A 23,599-nucleotide genomic window follows, 5' to 3' on the forward strand; every position below is an offset into this window, starting at 1 on the left:
ACTTGTTTTTTTTGGAACATGAGTTCAAACATTTATTCCTCACCAAGCCTAGTTTTTCCAAGTATACTAAAGCTGATGAGGTCTATATGAGGATGATGAATGTAAAATTACCAAATAAAAAATGGTCGGAAACTATGACTGATTTACTGTGATGAATTTACAACTAAAAGTTACCACACAGTAAAAATGAAGGTAGCCAGGTAAACAAACGAAAACAGGGTAGTAGGGTCAAATAGTATCAGGGTCAAAGAGTATCAGGATCAAAGAGTGTCAGGTGAAAGATGAAATTAAAGAAGACTCTAGCATGAAACTCCACAACTGTAAGACAACATAAAGGGCTACAAATCCAACCATAACTTAGTCACTAGGAAAGAAATGTATTGCATAAGATTATAAGATGAACAAATTAAGAATGAGATGTAATGAATGTAAGAAAATGAGTGATGGAAGGAGAATACATGGATTAAGTGAGATTATTTTTAAATGTATAGTATACTTTTTAATTTTTCCATATGATTGTTTATAAGGAAAGGATATGTGTTGTGTAGTATAAATGTAAAATTTATTACATAATTACATTTAAAAAAAATATTTGTGACACTATAATTTCTTATATTTCTTTAGATACATTTTACTCCATATAATGTTATATATACATGTTCATAATAAAGATCACATACCTACTTCTAATTAGTAATATTTTTATTAGGTGACTAGGATGAACCAAAAAAACTATAATGAAATGCTATGACAAACCTACTAATCTACACCTCATGAGTTAATCAATAAAATATTATCTTCATCACTTTTAAACAATTATAGGAATCTAATTAATTATTTTAGTAAAAATATAATCTTTTTATAGCACTTTACTATTTATTATTAAAAAAATCCCATGTTAAAACAGATTTTAACATTCATATAATTAATATGTCATATATTTTAGGGCTTTGTCTACCGACACCACAAATTTGCCTGGACGGTAGATTTCTTGCCAAAATCCGATAATTTTTTTTTTTCAAAAAATCAAAATATTGTAGTTTTTGAATCGTTTTTTTTATGGTGGAAACGGATTCAGCACCATCAAAAGGCCCTTGGGGAACCCAAAATCCTGAAGTTTGACAGATGTAACCTAGATTTTCAAAAATTTCTACTAGATCCATTATTTTTCGGGCTAATTCGTGGGCTATTTAGACTACGATATATTTTAATATTGACATCAATGAGATCACATCCTAGGAAGTCTATACCTAGTACAAATGTCCATAGAAAGTCTACTCTCGTATAAAGCCAAGTTGATCTCCTGCATTACAATCAAGATCTATAGATAGTTGATTATATCATAATTACATGGATTTAGAGATCAATAAATTGATTGCAAGAACTTGCTGCTACTGATAGAATTATATTCTCACCATGACATTGCAGTCGACGAGCTTTAAAAAAGATGAGAAAATTTGTCATTTCACTCATCCACAACACACCCTAACCCTACAGGTATATATTTGCAACATAACACCAAGAAGTTCCTAAGTTATCTCCTACTAATATGTTAAATTGATCAACACTACTTCTATAATTTTAGATGATTTTCTTGATGTTGCACCACTATCTACTCTTTCATGTTGACATACTTTCTTAGTCCCACTGTGCTGAATAACTTTTCCTCAATTATCAATTCTAAGGAATCCCATTAATGGAGGAACATGTATAGGCCCACTTGACTTTTCTCACATCTTCACTATCACTTAGACACTTATTTTGGCACCGTTATGCATTTACTCTATTGGTTTTCTAAGGTGCAAAACAAAGGTAAGATAAATAACTAGTGCATGTAATACACTTAAATAGATTAAACTTATCCTATTCTTATGATGAATATACATTTTGACATCTTCTTCTCGCTGTGAAGAAGATCACATTAGATTCTTGACCGAGCATGTGAGTATATGGTCAAGAGGACTCGAGCTGAAAACACAAACTAGAAATGACCCATTCCAATGTTTACATTAATATTTATGATGAAATATAATCATATATCAGTGTTGATGTAACTAAATGAAACTATGAAGACAATACCCATAATGCCATAACTCATGCATTTCAATATTTATTGAAAAATAGGATTTCAAAGCATATTTTTACATAATGACTTCTTCACTGAGGTCCTTGGGTTTCTTCTACATGCATAAACCATGTTGAAACCTTTGGACTACCACTTTCCATAGTTTCTAGGCTATGACACCAATTTCAATTTGGTTGTGATTTCTTTCATATTGTTATTCATATAGTGAGGTTCATGTCGAGTTCCCTACATAGAGGAATGGTACCTTTATCCACTAACTAATAGGGCATTAAGTGAACAATATTTATGTACATGTATATATCTCACTCATAGCCACTCTTGTGTTCCTATAACTTGTTGTCATAGGTCTGCAATGTCATCACATGACCATCCACAATCCACACCAACAACTCCAACACAACCATAATCATATACGATGTCAAATCCTGATTGTATACTTAAGAGCTATGAGGTTTATCTCACGCCTAAGGACATCATTGTCCAACAATATATTTAGTTGATGAACTAACAACAACATGGAATAAATACAAAAAGTTTACAACAACACATCTATGACTCCTATAATAGTATCACTAGAGCTTACACAAAAAAAATGAGTAATTTTTGGACAGTCCTAAGTGCCCTCACTAGATTTAAGTCCAAAATTCATTTAGCTTGAAATAAGAGAATGAAAACCAAGCATTTACTAAGCAAGAAACTCTTAAATTTTCAGTAATATTTGTAGCTCAGTCTAATATCATTAGACAACCACATTCTTTAGGTTTAACTACAAATAAACATTATAGTACTAATCAGAAGTTTGTATTTGGTGTATGTCATGTTGACAGCTTCATGTTCATGGGTCCATGCCATAATGACAATCTTATATCCATTAATCCCTCAATTTTTGCAGTGCAATTTAAATTCACACGAATCCCTTACAATCTCGTAGCCTTATACAGACAATCATCATCCAGTGTAATCTTTATTGTTTCCATTGTTAATATGTTGCGGTTGCATTAAATCTGAGAGAATTCTAAATATAAAAATAATATTCTGATAGTAGAAATGGATGAACCTAGTCTTAGAAGAGCTCAACCCTTACACTCAGGTATTCTAAGCTGGAGGTAACACATTTATTGCAACATTATCCAAAGGAATGGTATACTTTCTTCCATAGGTATTTAATGTTTAATCTAGTCAATCTCAAACAGATATCATTGTAGACATGGTTATAGTTTTTCATGGATTAGGTGGTATGTATCAAAAAGATCTTATATGAAGTCTCTGAGCTCTATAGGACCAAGATTCGTTGTTCCAATATATATGTATATATACTTACAAAATGTGAATCTCGGGAACTTTTGAGGCTCTTCCCCAATAACACCGCCATAAGGAAACTCATGTACTTCAATTTCATATTTAACTTCATGGAAAAAAACACTAAAGAAAATCTCTAGTGCAGGCCCATCTCTTAGACCATGTCTTACTACATAATATGTATAACTTATATATAGATTTATCAAGCAAATTTTAACCCTGTTGGAATCTTATGATAGTGAGGGAAATATAAGCAGTCCATTCATACAACTACCACATACTATAAATAGGCCAAAGGGTTTTCCAGTGAAGCGATCTATGCATTCTCCTCATGCAGATCGAATCTCAGCACTAAGGATTCATTAGATTGAATCTTAACACTAAGGAGTCATCATAACATAAAATGCCATCATAGTAACCTTGATGTTCAAAAACCATCAATCACTTAATTATATTTATCTAAATATCAACAATTGGACAAGAGTCACCATATAGGCAACACTCGGCGAAATGTGTATCCACATCATAGTAGAACTATATATGCAATAACTTATACAAAGGATATAAAAACATGTCATAAGAAATGCAACTGCTATAGCAACTACTCACAGTCCTTAATGATATACTCAAAGTTATTCCACAATACTAAGAAAGTGTCTAAAGAAGCCATCATCACTTCCAAAATCACATATTTAAACATACAAGTAAGCTGTAAAAAATGAATTTGTTTCATAAATTTTAATAGAATCATGTGCTCAAATCTAAGATATAGTTCTTAAACTCTAAAGCCTCTTGCTGATTGAAAACATACTAAACTAATAATATATAGCTGAAGAGAAAGAATTTAAAAACCTCTTGGCACAATTGTTATATAATAAGTTGATGCACAACTTATATAGTAGTAAATGTGAGCTTGCAATACGTCCAAATAAAAAAACTGAACTAAATATTGTCCCATATTTTTCAATGCATTTATGTAATTAAAATAAAGCCATGAACTTTTGAAGACTACTTCATTGAATATTAGAAGCATCATTGTTGACAGTAGAGTGCATATTGTAGAAAATCCTGTAGATTCACAAGCTCATGCAATGTACTAAAGAAAAAGATGAGAATCTACTTCTACTTTCAACCAGCATAAGCCAATAGGTCGATGAAAACAATATGAAAAAGAAGAAGGTAAATCAATGACACATAACAAAAGATGTATCTAGGGAAAGCCACTATTCAAAACCCCATTGTCTGTATTACATATATAAGAAATATGAGCGAAGATACAAAGCTTGTTCTCACTAGAACAATTCCGCACAAGTATGCTCAACTCTCTCAACTCACAAGCTAGCTCTTGGCCAAGACCTAGCCAATTTTGCAGCTCTCCAAGATCCTAATCTCTTACATTAATTCATAGGATGAATAGCCCATATTTAAAGGGAATTCATGCTTCCAAAATTGTGCAATCCAAACACATGATCAATCTTTGATGCATGCATGATATTTACACTCCATTAAATAATAGGACATAGTACACTATCTTTGCACTCTAGTATCAACTGGGTCTTTCTCATAATCGGCATGCATGAGTTTTTCATGAGCGAATCTTCACTTAACTGGAGTAGCACTAGTGGATGCATTAGTGCACCAACCGACTGTCAGTCCCTTATTATTTCCAAAAACAATTTAGAACTAATTTAACTGAACTTAACTCAGTAAACTGAGTGATCTAATTTCCAACTCAATTTAAACTCATACTAGACCATTAAAGCTTAGGGAGAACATATACATGACTACAGAAAGACTTCCAACTCGAAATTCTTAAGCTAATTACATTAATTAAACTTAATTAACTATTTAAAAGTTGCTATGAGAATAGAATTTGATTTTAATTTTCAGTTTACTTCAAGGAAAAATCAAACTGGAATTTCTTGTTGCCATTTCTCAACACATATTCCCAACTTCCCCTATTTAACATCACTTCTTGTAGAGATATTGGAAATTTGGCACCACCAAGGTCTAGATAAAACTACATATCTACCATGAATTTTACAACCTGGAACCATGGTGTTCTACCTTAAGTTGATACCATTCACAATGTTCATTTCACATTCAGCTATCAATGGAATACTATTGATATCTATTCAAACACCTATAACATAGCTTGCAATCTTCAGAACCGAAACATGCCCAATTAACTAATACAGATATGCCAATTCCCAAAGTATCACAATACCACGCTATGAAATGATTGTTCATTTGCATGCCAACCTAGGAACACTATGAAGTATGGAACTTTGTTCCATTAACCCTACTTTGTCTACCTTTTCTGACTTTGTTCCCAACTCCTAGGTCAATCCCTTCAATTAAATACCTTGATCATTATGCACTAAATTTCTTTCACTGTTAGCTAACAATATCGAGACAGAATGAGTCAACAATTTATGATTATTTTAACTTTTAATTTTAGATATTAAAATTTTTCTTTCTAACCCATATATTACTCTAATATTTATATAACTTTCATAAATAACCATTGAACTGAAATTAATTTATTTTTAATTAATCATCTTAATATATTTTTAATATTATAAATGTAAAAACTATCCCTTTAACTTACATTTTAATATTATAACTTACTATTTATGTATTACCCTAATATTTATAACTTTTATAGCTAACTACTCTAATATCTAGATTTAATAACTTGGATATCTTACTATTTATTTAAATTAATTTATTTTATAATTTATTTATATATATATATATATTTATAATATAATAATTATAATTAATTTACTCTATTATCATAACCTTGCATTACTCTATTATTTATATATTTGTTTAACTTCTATATATAACTATTGTTTAAAATTGGTAGTTAACAGTTATAACACAATGATTTATTTGAACCAAGGAATCGATGGTGACGGTTGTCCGTGTGGGATTAGGGTAAAACCCTAAGGGGTTTTACTACAATTTACTGTAGACTGCTTGAACCCTGTACCGACACCGCCTACTACTGCCCGCTGTTACCATTCTTCCTTACTCGTCGCTTTCGGCTGTCGTTTTCTGGTTGGCACTATGGGGGACACTATGGAGGTTGAAGAAGTCAATTATTCCAAGGAGCCCTTTCTAGACCGGGTAATATTTGGGAACCCCTATTTCTCCTCGTCGGTATTTGCATCATTTCCGGTTCCTGAACCGTCACCGCCCTTACCTTCGCCTGTGGTCACTCTCGCTGTGCATTGCTCTGTGCCTCCTCTCTCGGGGTCGCTCTCGCTTGATTCACGGCTTTGGATATCCCTCCCCTCTCTCCGGGCACCCTGCACATACTATCCGTGAACACCCCCCCATCGCCCTCCTTCGACCCTCGCCCGTCCTTTTCAACTTTCTTCTGTATACCCCCTGTGGACATCCTGGTTTCTGTGGCAGCAAACCCTCCTTCTTCGGCCCATCTGCCATCGGGTTATTTTGAAACCCCAGCGGTGAGGGTTAAATCTGCAAAACTTATCCCCCAGAAGGCATCCCAAACCCTTTGGTGGACCACCCTTCTGCTCCTCGCTCGGGAAAGAGGAAGACCAAGTGCGTAAAGGCTGCCAGAAAGGATATTACCATCAGATTCGGTAAGACCTCTGCTATTGGGGAGGCTGCTATTATGGCTAGTACGGTGCTAGTTGGACATGTGCGAGGTAGGGCGTACTCGGCCAATAGACTGACTCAATGGGTCAGGGAGATTTGGGGAGGCAGACTGAAGGAACTGCCTGAGGTTCATGTCCTGCCCAGGGGGTGGTTCTCTTTACACTTTGCGAAGGAAAACTACATTGATTTGGTTCTTGCCAGGTACTGGCGCATCGAGATGGCTCCGGTTCTCCTCAAGTGGTGGAGCCCATTGTTTGACCCTGAGAGAGAACAAATTGGGGCAAGACACCTTTGGGTTCGCTTGCTAGGGCTACCATTACATTACTGGTGCGAGGAAGTCTTTATCAGGATTGGAAATGCACTGGGCACATATTTGGACCATGATCGCACCTTTGTTGAATTGAAAAATAGAACCCTAGCTCGCATTCTGGTCCACTTGGACACTCACGAGGGTCTGGAGGAGAAGATTACGCTTCAATGGGGGAAGTACATCAGGGTACACATCTTGGATTATAAAGGGATTCCATTTCACTGCAGACGCTGCCATAAGGTGGGACATCTCTTCAAATATTGCCCGCTCAACCGGAAATCAAAGGATACCCCAAAGACAACACCTGCTCCATCCAGAGTAAACTCAACGGCTGGTACTTGACCCCTTACCACGGATCCTGCCCCCTCGACGATTTCTCCCACTCTCAAGTTGGTGGAGGCAGGGCACAGGCCATCATCGCCGCCGCTGACTAGGGCTCGAGCTGCGGCTGAAGCCACAAAAGTCTTGGGTATTTCTCTGAACTCTCCTTCCTCATCTTGTGATTATAGCACATTTGTTGTTGCATCTTCAGTTCATACATCCATGGCACAATGCATCATGTCGACCCCTCCCCTTATCGCCACTACTTCCCCCTCTCTGCTATCACCATCTACATCCTCTATCTCGCCATCATCCTCTGGGGTTTCATCTTCACATCATTATTTCCACCGCTCCAGAACCCTTGCAAATGGTACCCTGGTTAGACAATCTGGTTTAGGCCTTACCATTCCAGGTTCAGTGCCTCTGCCATCCCAGGGTAGAAAGTCTTATCTCTCCAAAGCTATCAAGTGAGCTGGGGCAGAGGTAGCCTCTGGTCGCCAATCCACTCTTGACGGGGTTCTTAGAGCTGTGAATACCCTGAGAGGAGTTCCCCCATGAAGTGTCTGTCTTTTAACTACAGAGGCATGGCTAGTGCCTCCAAGAAACTAGCCCTGCAAAGACTTTTTGAGGCAGGCCCGATTGACATTATTTTGCTACAAGAAACTCTTGGCCTGGCGGAACACATCACCCGTGCCTTACAATCTCTGGCCTCGAGATGGTCTTTTATGGCTATGGATGCTGTAGGGAGATCTCGGGGACTAGCCATTGGATACAACCCTTGCTCCATCAGGGTTGATGCGTCTTGGGGAGGTTCGGGTTTCATGGGCATTGATATTTTTCGGCTGAGCTCGAGAAAAACTCAAGGATCGTGAATGTATATGGACCGTGTCATCAGATGGAACATTTTTGGAAACATTTTTTAACCCTCTTGATCCTTGCTTCTGATCACATCATCATCGGAGGGGACTTAAATTTTTCCTTGGGTTTCAGAGAATCTTGGGGGTCTTCGCTCCAGGTGGATGCTATCTCAAGGCACATGACAAATCTATTGGAACAAACAAATTTTGTAGATGTTCCCATGCACAAACCTCTTCCCACTTGGAGAAATAGAAGGGTGGGAGAAGCTGCTCGGGCCCGCAGACTAGACCGATTTTTAATGAAGAGCCCACTCTTACAGAATCTGCACCACAACAAACAATGGGTGGGCTCAAGGGGATTATCGGATCACTCTCCTATATATTTGGAGATCCTGGGACCTCATCATAAGCCTAAAGCCCCTTTTAAATTCAACCATGTTTGGTTGCAGGACCCTACATACATTAGTTTGGTTTCAGATTTCTGGACTACCAATCCCATCAATAGAGCAGAATCTTTGGTGAATGGTTTTTGTAATAACCTTACCAAGCTTAAACACCTCTCTATAAATTGGGCTAGAGAGAAGTTAATTTGGGAGAACTCCCAGCTAACCCAAATTGAATTTGAGCTGAGCTCTTTACTTGATGAAAGAAGTTTGGGTTTCATCAATGCAGCAGAAAAAGCACATTTGATAGAGTTGGAAAATCAAAAGGCTCACATACTAAAGGATCGCGAGGAGTCCCTGAGACTACGAAGCAGAGCCATATGGCTGAAAGCTGGCGATGACAACACTAGATTCTTTCAAAATTATGCAAAGGGGAGAAAGGTTTCAAGTACCGTTTGGAAACTTCCTTTACCTGAGCGAGGATTTGCTGACTCATTCAACAAGCTCTCTCACCTGGGCACTAATCACTTCCGGATTCTATATAAGGGTCCTCTTGGAGCAAATCTTGCTGATATTATCAATGTGGCTAGACATTTTCCAAGATTTGTCAACGAAGATGAAGCTGAAGAGCTTTATGTTCCGGTCACTTCTGGGGAACTTGGAGGCACGTTAAAATGGTTCAAGAAGGATAAGAGTCCAGGACCGGATGGCTGGACCATTGAATTCTATATTGCTTTATATGAGATTTTGGGGCAGGACCTATTGAAAGTTGTTTAGGCGAGTAGAACTACGGGATCTCTATACCATGCCATAAACTCGACCTTCATTTCTCTCATCCCAAAGTCTGACTCACCATCCTCTTTCGATGATTATAGGCCTATTTCCTTGTGCAACTGCCTATACAGAATTATATCTAAGATCATTGCTAACCGACTCAGGCCTATACTCTCCCGGCATATTGCTCCTCAGCAATTTGCCTTCCTTGATTCTAGACAGATTCACGAAGCCATTGGATTGTCGTAGGAAGCCATCCGTTCTATTTGGACCAGACAACTGAAGGGCATCATTCTCAAAATTGACCTATCAAAATCCTTTGATAGGGTTAGTTGGCTATACATTAAGATGCTTCTCATCCATTTGGGTTTTCCTCATAATTACATCACATGGATCATGGCCTGTATCACCACTCCAACTTTCAGTGTCCTCATAAATGGCTCGGCATCTCACTTTTTCCATTCTTAAAGGGGGCTTAGACAAGGCTGCCCTCTTTCTCCTCTCCTCTTTCTTATTGTCATGGAAGGTCTCAGTCGACTCATTGCTTTGGCTAAGAGGGAAGGAGACCTTTGTGGCCTCAAGATTTCTGATGATTGTTTTCTCACTCATCTCCTTTTTGTCAATGATGTGCTTATCCTGCTGGATGGTAGCATTCGAGATTCCCGCACTTTCTCCAAGATTCTACTCCTTTTCTCGTCCGCCACCGGGATGCTTGCTAATCAAACAAAATCTACCATCACTTTTTCTCGCACTTCTGTCCATGAATCCCATTTTGCACATCAGCTCTTTCCTTACAGTATTCACCCTTTGGATAGAGGTCTCAAATATCTGGGCTTTTGGTTAAAACCTACCTATCAAAAGATTGTTGATTGGGTCTGGCTTGTTACAAAGCTAGAGAAGAGACTGTCCACCTGGAGTCACAGATATTTATCCAGGGCGGGCAGACTTGTTCTCATCAAATCGGTTCTGGAAGCTACCCCAGTATTCTAGATGGCACTTGCATGGATCCCCAAGAATATCCTATCTCGTCTGCAGCAACTGTGCAATCGATATCTTTGGAATGGGAATCAAGACAAATTTTTTTTTGCCTGGATTAGTTGGAAAAAGATTGCACTGCCAAAGAAGTGGGGTGGATGGGGTTTAAAAGATCTCCCTCCTTTTGCGCAAGCCCTCGCTGCAAAAATGGGATGGACCCTGCTGACCGGTCAGAATCTATGGACCTACATTACATATCATAAATACATCTGGCCACAGAATATTATGGATTGGGTTCGACTGCCTAGCTGGCCGACGACAAGCATCTCAACAGTGTGGAAGGCACTGCTTCACTCCCTTCCACATATTAGAGACAATCTGGTGTGGAGAATTAACGATGGATCCCTAGCTCGGATTGGCATAGACCCATGGACTGGAGGTGGAGGAAGACATATGCTTTCTAGAGACCTCATACAATAGCTCCACTCTCACGAGATCAAGGTTATTTCACACATTGCAGATCCACAAAACACAGGTATTTTTTCACAAGCATGGAAATCTGCTCGTCTTCTTGATCTACCCCCTCGTTGGCATCAGGAATGGCAGGATTACATATCAGCGCCTACTGAATCTCACATCAGGATAAAAGAGGGTCCAGACGAACTAATATGGTGTCAGGCGGAGAATGGCATATACTCTCCAAAGTCCGGATATATTTCCTTGATCCAAAACAAAAGACCTGAACAGGTTTCAAGCTGGTGGAGAAATATTTGGAAACTTACAGCACCACCGCGCATCAGATTATTCTTTTGGTGTATTGTCAGAGTTAAAGTACCCACGGGGGACCACCTCCTTCAGAGATCTTTTTTTGGCCCAACCTGGTGTATATTATGCAAATGTGCATTTGAATCGACCAAGCACCTTTTCCTGCATTGCATCACCATTCACTTTCTTTGGCAAGATTTATCCTCCTCTATTCGATTTACTGGGCAGTGAGCAGGCATCAACCTTGGCAGTGCTTGGGACGACTGGTCTAGTAGACATAAGGGATCAAAATTACAGTCCCTTCCTTTGATTGTCAGTTGGTATATCTAGTTGGCCCATAATCGTTACATATTTGATAACAGACCAGCGAACTGGCCTCACATCGTGGCGGGAATAATCTCTGCATATAACAAACTACCTGACCCTCTGCCACCCAGGGAATGCAGAACACATACCCCTCCAAACATTGACAAAAGCACTCCTTGGGCTTTCTTTCATGGCGCTGCAAATCAGCGGGGCTATGGGGGAGGTTTCATTCTATACATCAGTGAACAACATTTATTCAAGGTCAAGATGGGATTAGGAGTGGGAACAAATAATTTTGCGGAACTCATTACCCTCCGTCATTTACTTCATTTCTCTCTAGGGCACCATTACATCAATTTAAATATTTTGGGGATTCAAAGATCATCATAGATTGGTTCAATGGCATTACTCCATGTCACTTACACACACTCAGTAACATTTTGAATGAAGTTAATATATTCAAGGCTGAATTTAACAATATCTCTTGCAAACATATCTACAGGGAGCATAACTTCAGTGCTGACCAACTATCCAAGGAGGCCACAGCATTACCCAGAGGACAATGGTTGATACAAGAGCAAAGGGGGACAGATGAATACCACTATTTTGATCGACCATATATAGACCAGCAATACCAGAGGGACATCAATCCCTGATATTTTAGTTGTTTTTTGCCAATACTGTAAAAACATCAAATTTTTCAATGTACATAGGCATATATATATAGTTTTATATTCTGAATGGGCCCTGCGTGGCTCTTATACAGGCATAAAAAAGATAATCACAATGATATTATTACAGATCGCCCTGCGTGGTGTATCTGGACAACTATTAGTACAAAATTTTGTGGCAGTCCGTGGTGACTCAGTTACAGCATATGCAACAGCATCTACAATATGTAATTTTCTATAAATTAAAGAAAAATTGCGGATTTTTCGAGTGAAAAAAACTATTATTTAAAATTAATTTAGTTTATAATTAATTTAATCTTTATTAGTATATGGAACAGTCCCTTTGACTTATATATCTAGATATTTATGTATTTTTATATATTTAATAATTTTTGTAACTAACTATTAATTACTCTAATTTTTAGATATAACAACTTTGATAACTAATTATTAATGTAAATTAATTTAGGTTATAATTTATTTTTTATATATATTTATAATTATAAATGGTTAAAAAGGGTCCATTTACTTTTGTTTTAATAAGAATTTAACTAACCAAAGTTAATTTTTAATTAAATAATGGTTATTCCCCTAATCCAGTGAAATCTAGCCATTATCAATATAGCCGTTACCTGGTCATGGAATACAGCCGTTGGAGTTTTGCTCTATCTATTTAACATGCAAAGCCTGATCTGCTCATTCAACTTGTCTTGACGATGAACCACACTAGTTGGTTCGAAACGCGTCGACAAATGAAATATCTTGTGATTTATGCCAAAAAAATCTCTCATAAAATACATTTGTGAATAACTACATATTGTTTTTGTAGCTTGTAAATATTCATATTAATATTAAAGCTGCAATATCATGAATATCAGACGTAGAAGGGCATCTTATTTAGAAATAGTCCAAATATCATGAATAGAACAAAATCTTAGTTATAAGAAAACTAATATATATTTTAAATAAAGTCCAGAGGAGTAAGAGGAATAATTCCATTTTTACACATATAAATTGAAACTGCTTTGACTATAACACGCATAGGATAAGAACATACGGGATAATGACTACGCAACAAATACGGAACTGAACCTTCGCTGGAAATAGTCAGAAATGTTTATATTAAGATAGTATTGACATTAACATAATGACCATACATCAGACATGTAACCCAGCATTACGTCAGGTGGTTAATCTTTATTCGACGACTACATAAACATGAGAGACCAAATGACACAATGTGTTCAAGGAAATCAAAGATTCCATCTGTTTGGATTTTTCTTTACAAACAGTAATATTCGCAGTTGGGGCAGCTCTATAAATAAGCGAGGAAGAACAGTGAAACACTATAGTTACAAAAAGCAAGTGCTAATGCCTCTTGTTTGTACGGCACCGTTGCTTTCCAGAGGGGGCTTCCACAAATTGTTGATCAGTTTCACGAATAATCACTTGGCTCTCTGTAAAGTTTAAACCACTTTTATCGATTGGAATGTTAAGGCCAAACAAACCTGTAACGCTATAACCACTAGCATGAGAAATGATACACAAAGACAGATGAATAGTTATATCTGTGTTATTGGCCTGACAGGTTTCTTTGGTCTTAACATTACGGAGAGGCAAACGATCATTTGTGGAGCTGATTAAGAATTTATCAACACCTCACCTGGAAAGCAGCGGCTCTATACATAGAAGAAACATTAGTAATTACTTCCTATTATAGCGTTTAGCGTTGGGTTTCTATTATAGAAAATCATGTTGCATTATTACGAGCTCCAAAGATGTCATTTTCAGGAGACACTCACAGGTATCATTTCCCGGAGACAAAGACATTCACAACAGAATATCTAAACCAAGTTTTAAGACGACAGGTAAAGCGTATGTGTTGTCTATGTATATAGACAACTAGGCAAAACATAGTTCTTTTTCTTGTTTTTTTGTGTGGTGAAAACATTGTTCATATTCTGATTAAATCATTGAAAGGATCTGTCACTCGTTGCCTCGGACCTTGAATCTTATATAGAGGAAGCTGAATGGTACCGGCTGGATATGTCCCCTCGTTTAATGACTACTTGAAGACTTGCCTCCCTAGCTCGGATGAGTGCGCCACTTTTAATTTCTCTTTCGCTTCTGTTAATGTGTGAAATTCTACTGGACGACATCCTGAAGCAAATATTTTCTCCATCCAAGATCCATGAAAGGGACGCAGGGAGTTCTCAAAGACAATCCTAAATCTACCGGGGAAGATGAATTGCCAAGGCATCTTGGATTTTTCTGTCAGCCAATTTTTAAAGCATGACAATATCACGCTGTGTTACAAAAGGTTTAGTGTCAATTTAGTCAGTTCTCCCTCCTCAAAGGACCAAATATTCACAGTTCTTATCTAGCGGATATACCTGTCCTAATATATTTTTAATATTGCGACTACCACTTAAGTTTGATGACAAGATCTAACAAATTTTTGTATGTTTGAAACAGTGTTTACTGAAAGCTAATAATGTAATTTCCTTACTATTCATCTCTACTTTAAATGTCAAATTCATATATTAATATAAATTTTTTAATTATATTTACTAATTTTATATGAATATAAATTTTTTAATTATATTTACTAATTTTAAGGAATCGTTATGATGCATAATTAAATTGTTATTTCAGCGTACTAGGTTGACTCATCACTATTATTTAAAGAAACTAATTATACTATAAGTCTTAGAACTATTAACATGTTACGTTCAATAAAATCCAATTCTTAATCAAACAAAAATAATTTTAAAAATGTAAATGTAAAATATAAAAATGTATAATAAATTTCAAAATAAGTTTAATTCTTCTCATTCGTATATTGTTATTATAATTATAATTACATTAAAAATGATGTTTTGAATAATTCTATATAAATTAAATATAATTATTAATATTATTTAACATTAGAAATGGTTTATATGATTTTAACCCATATAAAATATTATTTAGATTTTTTCTAAATTTATGTTTATTTGATAAAAATATTTTCACGTCATTACAATTTTGATAATATAAATGTTTAAAAAAAATCATAATAAAATATATATTTTGAAATTGTAATTTAATTGAAAAATGCATAAAGTATTTTTGATTTTGATAACACATTTTGATTTTGATAAAAATGTTTTATGGTTATTACAATTTTGATAAAATAGATATAAAAAAGTTATAATAAAACATATATTTTGAAATTGTAATTTAATTTGAAAATACATAAAGTATTTCTTATTTTTAACTAATTATTATAAAAATAATAGATTCTTAATTTTTTAAAAATATTTTTAATAATAGATTTTTTAATTTTTTAGGGATACATACTCGTCTAGGTAGAGAGCGTGTAATAGTGTTGCTGTTGAAACATCTGCAATACAAAATGCATTTGTCAATAACTGCATCTTGTTTTTGGTAGCTTGTAAATATTCATATTAATGTAAAGATATGAATGACATGTTATCTAGATAGAGTCAAAATATCATGAATAGAATAAAATCTTAGTTATAAGAAAACTATTATATATCTTAAATAAAGCGGAGAGGTGTAACGGGAATAATTCCATTTTTACTCCTATACATTGAAACTGCTTTGACTATAAGAACACAGAGGATAATGACTACGCAGCAAATACGGAACCGAGCCTTCCCTGTAAATAGTCACATATGTTTATATTAAGATAGTTTTGACATTTCCGTGGAATGGAAATAGTCAGAAATGTTTATATTAAGATAGTTTTGACATTACGTACCCACGGCAGAGGACGATAATGACCATACATCAGACATGTAACCCAGCATTACGTTAGGTGGTTAATCTTCATTCGACGACAGGAATCGTTACATAAACATAAGAGACAAAATGGCACAATGTGTTCAAGGAATTCAAAGATTCCATCCGTTTGGAATTTTCTTTACAAATAGTAATATTCGCATTTGGGAAATAGTAGGCCAGTGCTTTACAGATGGGACGTCGACAAATTGTTGATCAGCTTCACCAATAATCGCTTGACTCTTTTTAAAGTTTAAACCACTTTTATCTATTGTAATGTTAAGGCCAAACAAACCTGTAACGCTATAACCACTAGCATGAGAAATGATACACAAAGACAGATGGGTATCTAGATCCGTCTCTGTGCATCATTGCTCATGCTTGCGGTTATTGGCGTGTCTTTGGTCTTAACGTTTCAATAGTTGAAGGTGGTTTACACTACAGAGAGGCAAACAATCATTTGTGGAGCTGATGAAGAATTTGTAGACATCTCACCCGGAAAAAGCAGCGGCTCTATACAAAGAAGAAACATTAGTAATTATTTCTTATTATAGCGTTTAGCGTTTGGTTCCTATTATAGAGAGCTTCAAAGATTTCAATTCCCGGAGACACTCAGAGGTATCGTTTCCCGGAGGCAAAGACATTCACAACCGAGTATCTAAACAAAGTTTTAACAGGACAGGTAAAGCGTATGTGTTGTTTATGTATACAGACAACTAGGCAAAACATATTTCTTTTTCTTGTGTTTTTTTTGTGTGGTGAAAACATAGTTCATATTCTGAGTAAATCATTGAAAGCATTTGACACTCGTTGCCTCGGACCTTGAATCTTATATAGAGGAAGTTGAATGGTACCGTCTGGACATGTCCCTTCGTTTACTGACTTCTTGAAGTGGCCTCCCTAGGTCGGATCAGTGGGCCACTTTTGATTTCGCTTCTGTTAATGTGTGAAATTCTACAGCACGACATGCTGAAGCAAATATTTTCTCCATCCAAGATCCATGAAAGGGACGCAGGGAGTTCTCAAAGACGATCCTGAATCTACCCGGGAAGATGAATTGTCAAAGGCATCCTGGATCTTTCTGTCAGCCAATTTTTAAAGCATGACAATGTACCGCTGTGTTTAGTAACTTCCCCCTCATCAAATACAGAGATGGAGGTAAAGGACCAAATATTCATAGGCCTTATCCAGCGGATATATATGTCCTAACATATTTTTAATATTGTGCCCACACTTAAGTTTGATGACAACGTCTAACAAATTTTGTATGTTTGAAACAGTGATTTACTGAAAACTAACACTATAATTTCCCTACTGATTTCAAGAATTCATTCTAATTAATAGGTATTATTCATCTCTACTTTAAATGTCAAATTGAAATATTAATATAATTACCTTATTAGGCCCTGCCGTCTTGCATGGGACTATAGGAATCGGAACGGTTGGTTTAACATTAGTTTAGGTTAGAGTTTTTAGTCGCATTGCGTATTAATCATAGCTTTATATTGTGTAACCATATTCCAACGGACTTCAATGGCTTATTTGGCCTCTTATATTCGATTTGGTTAGTTCATATTTCACTAAAGCAAACCTTTGCAGGTATTAGATGCTGTGGTGATCCGTGTAGAAAATCTAAGTCATTTAACGTGATCATTAATAAGTTGCCGAGTGGTCCGTGCATGTTGTTGTGGTTTCGACGGTTCGACGGGTGTCTACGGAACGGGAGCTGGGAAAACAAGGATCCCCAGAGTTCCGTCACAGTAAACTTGCAAATGTTTCAGGTATTCCTTTCAGCGAGTTTCCTTTCAGACGTTCTAAGAGAGCCCGAATCAAATCGCCTTTGCGGAACCACAAATGACTGCTGCGAGATAAGCATTACAGATTAGGCACATAGGTAAATATTATGAATCGTCTTATCACTTGGAATGATACCCTGTCACTTTTGTGTATTTGATACTTTTTGGCCAGAGGGCTTAGGGCTTCAAGGACTGCTTAGGTTTTCATTCTCACTTTCATAATTTTCTTTTTAAAAGGGTTTATAAATTATTTTGTTGTTGCGAAGGTCATTATCTCTTGTGAAAAATACAAGAGTATGTTCGAGGGTTGTGTTTCGATTTGGTTTTGGTTTGTTGTTGATGGTGTTCCTTTGAATGGTGCACAATAGCAGCTTTGTCCTGCAATGGAGAACAGATCGACTCCTGCAACTTGTTTCCAAATCCGACGGGATATCACAATTCACTGTTGGGGATTTTTACATGGAGAAAATACCAAAAACCAAGAAAATAAAACACAGAGGCAATGCTCTGTTTTACTTTACTCCAGGGTCTTTTTGTGCAGAGGAAGACTAAAAAAATTTCACTGAGAGACAGAGTATTTCACCACCATAAAACATTTCCATTCATTAAAATATATGCCTGATACATATTCATCCGCTTTGCTGAGAGGGATTCACCACACAAAAAAATACATTCAGCAAAAAACATTTACTCTGTTTCACCTGAGAATTCACTGAACTGGGTTTACTGCTGTAAATCCCCTTTTACATTCACTGCTGTGAAAGACACTTTTCTGCTGTAATAAAAATTACATACATACAAATGCGCTCCACCATTTTCTTTATGCACTGCTGTGCAAAACCACACATGGTTTTTCTACTCCTCAATGTTACGATGGCCAACACAACCACCATTACAACCCACGAGCATATTTCTCCTTGGCTCGTTCATATATTTTTTTAACTCGTGTCTATGTTCTTTTTACATACCATTACCCAAAAAAATGGTCAACCCATAAAAAAAATAAAAAAATTACGTACCCATATCCCATACAAAACTTAGTTAATGAGCATATGCGCCCATACCTCCGATTAAAAAAACTTACGTGCAATATATGAAAACTTCAATATACTACCTACCACTATGACATTTCATTAATTAAACGTATGGTCAACAAAACTTAGATTTACTTCACGCAATATTTAATTTGATGCAGGAGTGGCGGTCAAACTCAAGAATTTAACCCACGCAAACCTTTAAATGCACCTCGTATGCAGCTTTGGTTTATCAACGGTGGAGAGCGATGGAGTAAATCCAACGGTGGAGAACAATATCGGAAGCCCAACATATGCTGAACATTAACACCCGAGAAAATGACGTTGGGATACGTCAGGGGTGAACCACGTGTCAGCTCTAAAATTTCTCGGGTTCGATCATCGGAAAATCCCTTTTGCCGAAATGTGACCCGAGAGCTCTCCGGCGAGTTTGTTGACCGGTTTCTGGCAGCTGCGTTGAAATTACGATTTCAACACTCCCCTTTAATTTCAACTGCTGGGCATTCGGTCATACCCAGACACTTCCTCAAAAATTCAAAGCTTTTCTGATCCAAAGGCTTTGTCAAGATGTTTGCTCCCTGTTCTTGAGTCCTGCAATGTTCTAGGACAATTTCTCCATTGTTCACCAATTCTCTGATGTAGTGAAACCTGGTATCAATGTGTTTCGTTCTCTTATGAAACACTGAATTCTTTGACAATGCAATAGCTGAGCTATTGTCACAAAAAATCACTGTCGCTTTTGCCTGCTCTTGGCCTAAGCTTCTCAACATTCTTCCCATCCAAACTGCTTGACATGCTGCTGCTGTAGCTGCCACATATTCAGCCTCTGCTGTAGACAATGCTACAATGGACTGCTTCTTAGAAGCCCATGAAATGGCTCCTGAACCCATATGAAATACATAACCGGAAGTGCTCTTCCGATCATCTACACTTCCAGCCCAATCACTGTCAGTGTATCCAACCAAATCTGAATGTTCTGAGGCATGATATAAAATTCCAAACATTTTGGTACCTTTGACATACCTCAAAATTCTCTTTGCTGCCTGCCAATGTGCCTCCTTTGGCCTCTCCATGAACTTGGAAATTAAACTAACAGCATACATTAAATCAGGCCTAGTTGCTGTTAAATACATAAGGCTGCCCACAATGCTTTTATACAAGCTAGGATCAAAATCCTTGCTGCTGTCCTCTCTACTGAGTTTTAATCCCATCACTGTGGGAGTGATTGCTGCCTTGCATTCTTCCATCTTAAATCTGCCCAAAACTTGATTTACATATCTTGCTTGAGATATAAAAATTCCTTTTTCATTTTGATCTACTTCTATGCCTAAGAAGTATCTCAACAAACCCATGTCAGTCATTTCAAATTCATCCTTCATGACTGATTTAAAATTCTCAATAAGATAAATATCATTTCCAGTGAAAATAACATCATCTACATACAAGACAACAATTAAAATTTTACCATCCTTTTCCTTGATGTAGACTGTGGGTTCTCCTTCACATTTGTCGAATTCATTATCCAATAGATATGAATCTATCCTGCTGTACCATGCTCTTGGCGCTTGCTTCAGCCCATAAAGAGTTTTCTTCAACTTGCACAGTTTGTGCTCTTCACCTTTCTTCTCATATCCGAGAGGCTGTTCCACATAGACCTCTTCCATTAACACTCCATTTAGGAATGCTGATTTCACATCCATTTGGTAGACTTTCCATTTGTTTTGTGCTGCTATGGACAGCACTGCTCTCACGGTTTCCATTCTTGCAACCGGTGCGAAAGTCTCCTCATAATCTCTCCCATATTGCTGCTTGTACCCCTTGACAACCAGCCTTGCCTTGTGCCTTTCTATCTTGCCTTCAGCATTGCTCTTGGTCTTGTAGACCCATTTCACACCAATGACTTCTTTGCCTTTTGGTAACTCAACCAAATCCCATGTTTTGTTTCTCTCTATGGCATTCATCTCCTCATCCATAGCTTCTATCCATTTCCTATCTTTAATTGCATCCTCGAAATGAATAGGATCATCAACATGACAATACAAGGCAAATAAGGAATTCATTCCTTCATCATAAATATCACTTAGATTTCTAAACTTCTTACCTCGTTCACTTGGTGTGCAAGTGCTTGAAGATGCACTTGAATTTCCTCCTTGTGGTGTGCTTGGAGAAGCACTCTCATTGATCCTCAATGGTGTACCTTGCTGTTCTTGTGTTGGTGCTGCTGTTTGGGGATTCATTTCAGCCACTTCCTCTTCATTTTCATCATGAGGCAAACAACTTTTAATATTCACTGTTTTCTCTATGCTTCCATCCCAAGCTTCCTCCTCAATGAATTGAACATCCCTGCTTACAAAGAACTTCTTGGTAGATGGGATGTACAGCCTGTAGGCTTTGGATTCATCACTGTATCTAATGAAGATGCATTTCTCCCCTTTGCTGTCCAACTTCCTCCTTAGTTGATCTGGTATGTGTGCATAGGCCACACACCCAAAAACTCTCATGTGGGTGACTCCTTGCTTTCTCCCACTCCATGCCTCTTCTGGCACTTTGTTCAAGACTGTTTTTGTAGGACACCTGTTCAATATATAAACTGCACAATGTACAGCTTCAGCCCAATACTCATTTGGCAAATGCTTTGCCTTCAACATGCTCCTCGCCATCTCCATGATGGTTCTATTTTTCCTTTCAGCAACTCCATTTTGCTGTGGAGTGTACCGAGTTGTGAACTGTTTATGTATTCCATTTTCTCTACAAAACTTTAGGAATTCATTTGAGATATACTCACCTCCTCTATCAGTTCTAAATACTTTTATGTGCAGCCCGCTTTGGTTCTCCACAAGTGCTTTGAAGTTTTGGAATTTCTCAAAGACTTCACTTTTGTTCTTGAGGAAATATATCCAAGTCTTTCTTGTAAAATCATCAATGAATGTCAAGAAATATAGGCTGCCAGCTAATGATGGAGCTTGCATTGGTCCACACAAATCTGAGTGGATAATCTCTAAGGCTGTCTTTGCCCTTATGCTCTTCCCTGATGGAAAACTTTCTCTATGTTGTTTTCCCAAAATGCAGCCTTCACATAGGTTGTCCGGTTTCTCTATCAATGGTAATCCCTTTACCATTCCTTTTCTGCTCAATAAGTTTAGACCTCCAAAATTTAGATGTCCGAATCTCAAGTGCCATAACCAGTTCTCATCCTTTAGCACGCTTTGGAAGGCCTCTTGGGTGACTGCTGCAATTTCACCTTTGTTTTTCAAATCTGCCCTGATCCGGAGAGGGAACATCCTGTTCCTTGTCATCTTTACTTTAGCAATGCATCTTTTGCTGGGTGGTATATCCATGATGGTGCACACATCATTTACAAAGTAAACATTGTAACCCTTTTGGACAAGCTGTCCAACACTCAAGAGGTTACATCTCATTCCGGGGACATAGTAGACATCTGCTATGGTTTTCCTTTCTCCTTGTTTTGTAAATATTTTTACCTCTCCTTTTCCCATAACAGACACTTTACTATCAGTTCCTAGTGTGACCTCTGACTTCAAGTTTTGATTTAAGGCTGAGAAGAGGGCAATGTTTCCTGTCATATGGTTGCTGCAACCTGAGTCTAAAAACCATATGTCCTCACTATGTGTTTCAGCCATGTTACAAGCTAACAGGACATTATTTTGACTGCTGTTTTCTCTTGTAACATTTGCATTTTGTCTACTGTTCATATCATGCTGTTTCTTTCTACAATCACTAGCATAGTGTCTATACTTTTTGCAATAATAGCATTGAACATTACATTTATCATACCTTTGTCCTTGAGCATGATGTTGTCCTCCTTGTTGGCTGCTGCCCTGACCTTGGTTCTGATTTGGATTGCTGCCTCTTCCTTGTGCATTTGATGGACTGTTCCTTCCACCTCTGTTCTGGCTTCTGCCTCTTCCTCTTTTGTTTCCTCTTCCTTGACCTCTTCCTCTTCCAAAGGACATCTGGGTCTTGAAGGCTTGCTCAAGAGATGAGTTTTCATTCCTACTCAACCTCTGCTCATGTGTTATAAGTGATGCATGTAGCTCATCAACTGAATAGTTTGAGAGATCCTTTGTCTCTTCAATGGTGGTGACTATGGCATCAAACCTTGGGGGTAAGACCCTCAATATTTTCTCCACTATTCTTCTATCTTCAATTGTTTCTCCATGAGTTCTCATTTGTGTGATTACACCAATCACATGAGTGAAGAATGATTCAATGTTGTCTGACTCCTTCATTTTCAAGTTCTCAAAATCCTTTCTCAGCAATTGTAGTTTTGTTGTCTTCACTCTCTCCATGCCTTGATAGGCTGTCTTGAGGGTTTTCCATGCTTCATTTGATGTTTTAGCTGCTGCTATCCTTGGAAATATACTCTGGTCTACTGCTAGATGTAACAATAAAATGGCCTTTGCATCCTTCTTCCTATTGCTCTTCAGGAGATCTCTCTCTCCCTGAGTTAATGCATTGAACTCAGTTTCATTTGTTGGTTCTTCAAAACCATCTTCAACTATTTCCCATAAATCTTGAGAGGCAAACAGGGCTCTCATAGTTATTGACCAGTAGTCATAGTTCTTCCCATTAAACTGTGGGA

The 23,599-nt window shown here is 37.2% G+C and overlaps 1 protein-coding gene across 1 annotated transcript; it reads left to right on the top strand.

Annotated features, from left to right (window-relative positions):
- The first annotated feature begins 7,034 nt into the window (after window positions 1-7,034).
- Window positions 7,035-17,204, top strand: LOC149264939 (uncharacterized). Its single transcript, XM_089401277.1, has 3 exons — window positions 7,035-7,514; window positions 16,747-16,848; window positions 17,127-17,204. The coding sequence occupies exons 1-3, from the start codon at window positions 7,035-7,037 to the stop codon at window positions 17,202-17,204; spliced, it is 660 nt and encodes a 219-aa protein (XP_089257403.1).
- The last annotated feature ends 6,395 nt before the right edge of the window (window positions 17,205-23,599 follow it).

The sequence above is a fragment of the Pinus tabuliformis genome, chromosome 6, assembly GCF_031772625.1.
Source record: "Pinus tabuliformis cultivar Carrire ecotype Pingquan chromosome 6, CPIR1, whole genome shotgun sequence".
In the NCBI taxonomy this organism is placed as follows: Eukaryota; Viridiplantae; Streptophyta; class Pinopsida; order Pinales; family Pinaceae; genus Pinus; species Pinus tabuliformis.

What these genes read in the sequence shown, in the direction of transcription:
- LOC149264939 (XM_089401277.1), top strand. Translation starts at nt 7,035, where the DNA reads ATGGCTAGTACGGTGCTAGTTGGACATGTGCGAGGTAGGGCGTACTCG. An exon ending in AATGGGGGAAGTACATCAGG is followed by an intron (nt 7,515 to 16,746) that starts GTACACATCTTG and finishes TTCCTATTATAG; the next exon opens with AGAGCTTCAAAGATTTCAAT. An exon ending in ACAAAGTTTTAACAGGACAG is followed by an intron (nt 16,849 to 17,126) that starts GTAAAGCGTATG and finishes GAAATTCTACAG; the next exon opens with CACGACATGCTGAAGCAAAT.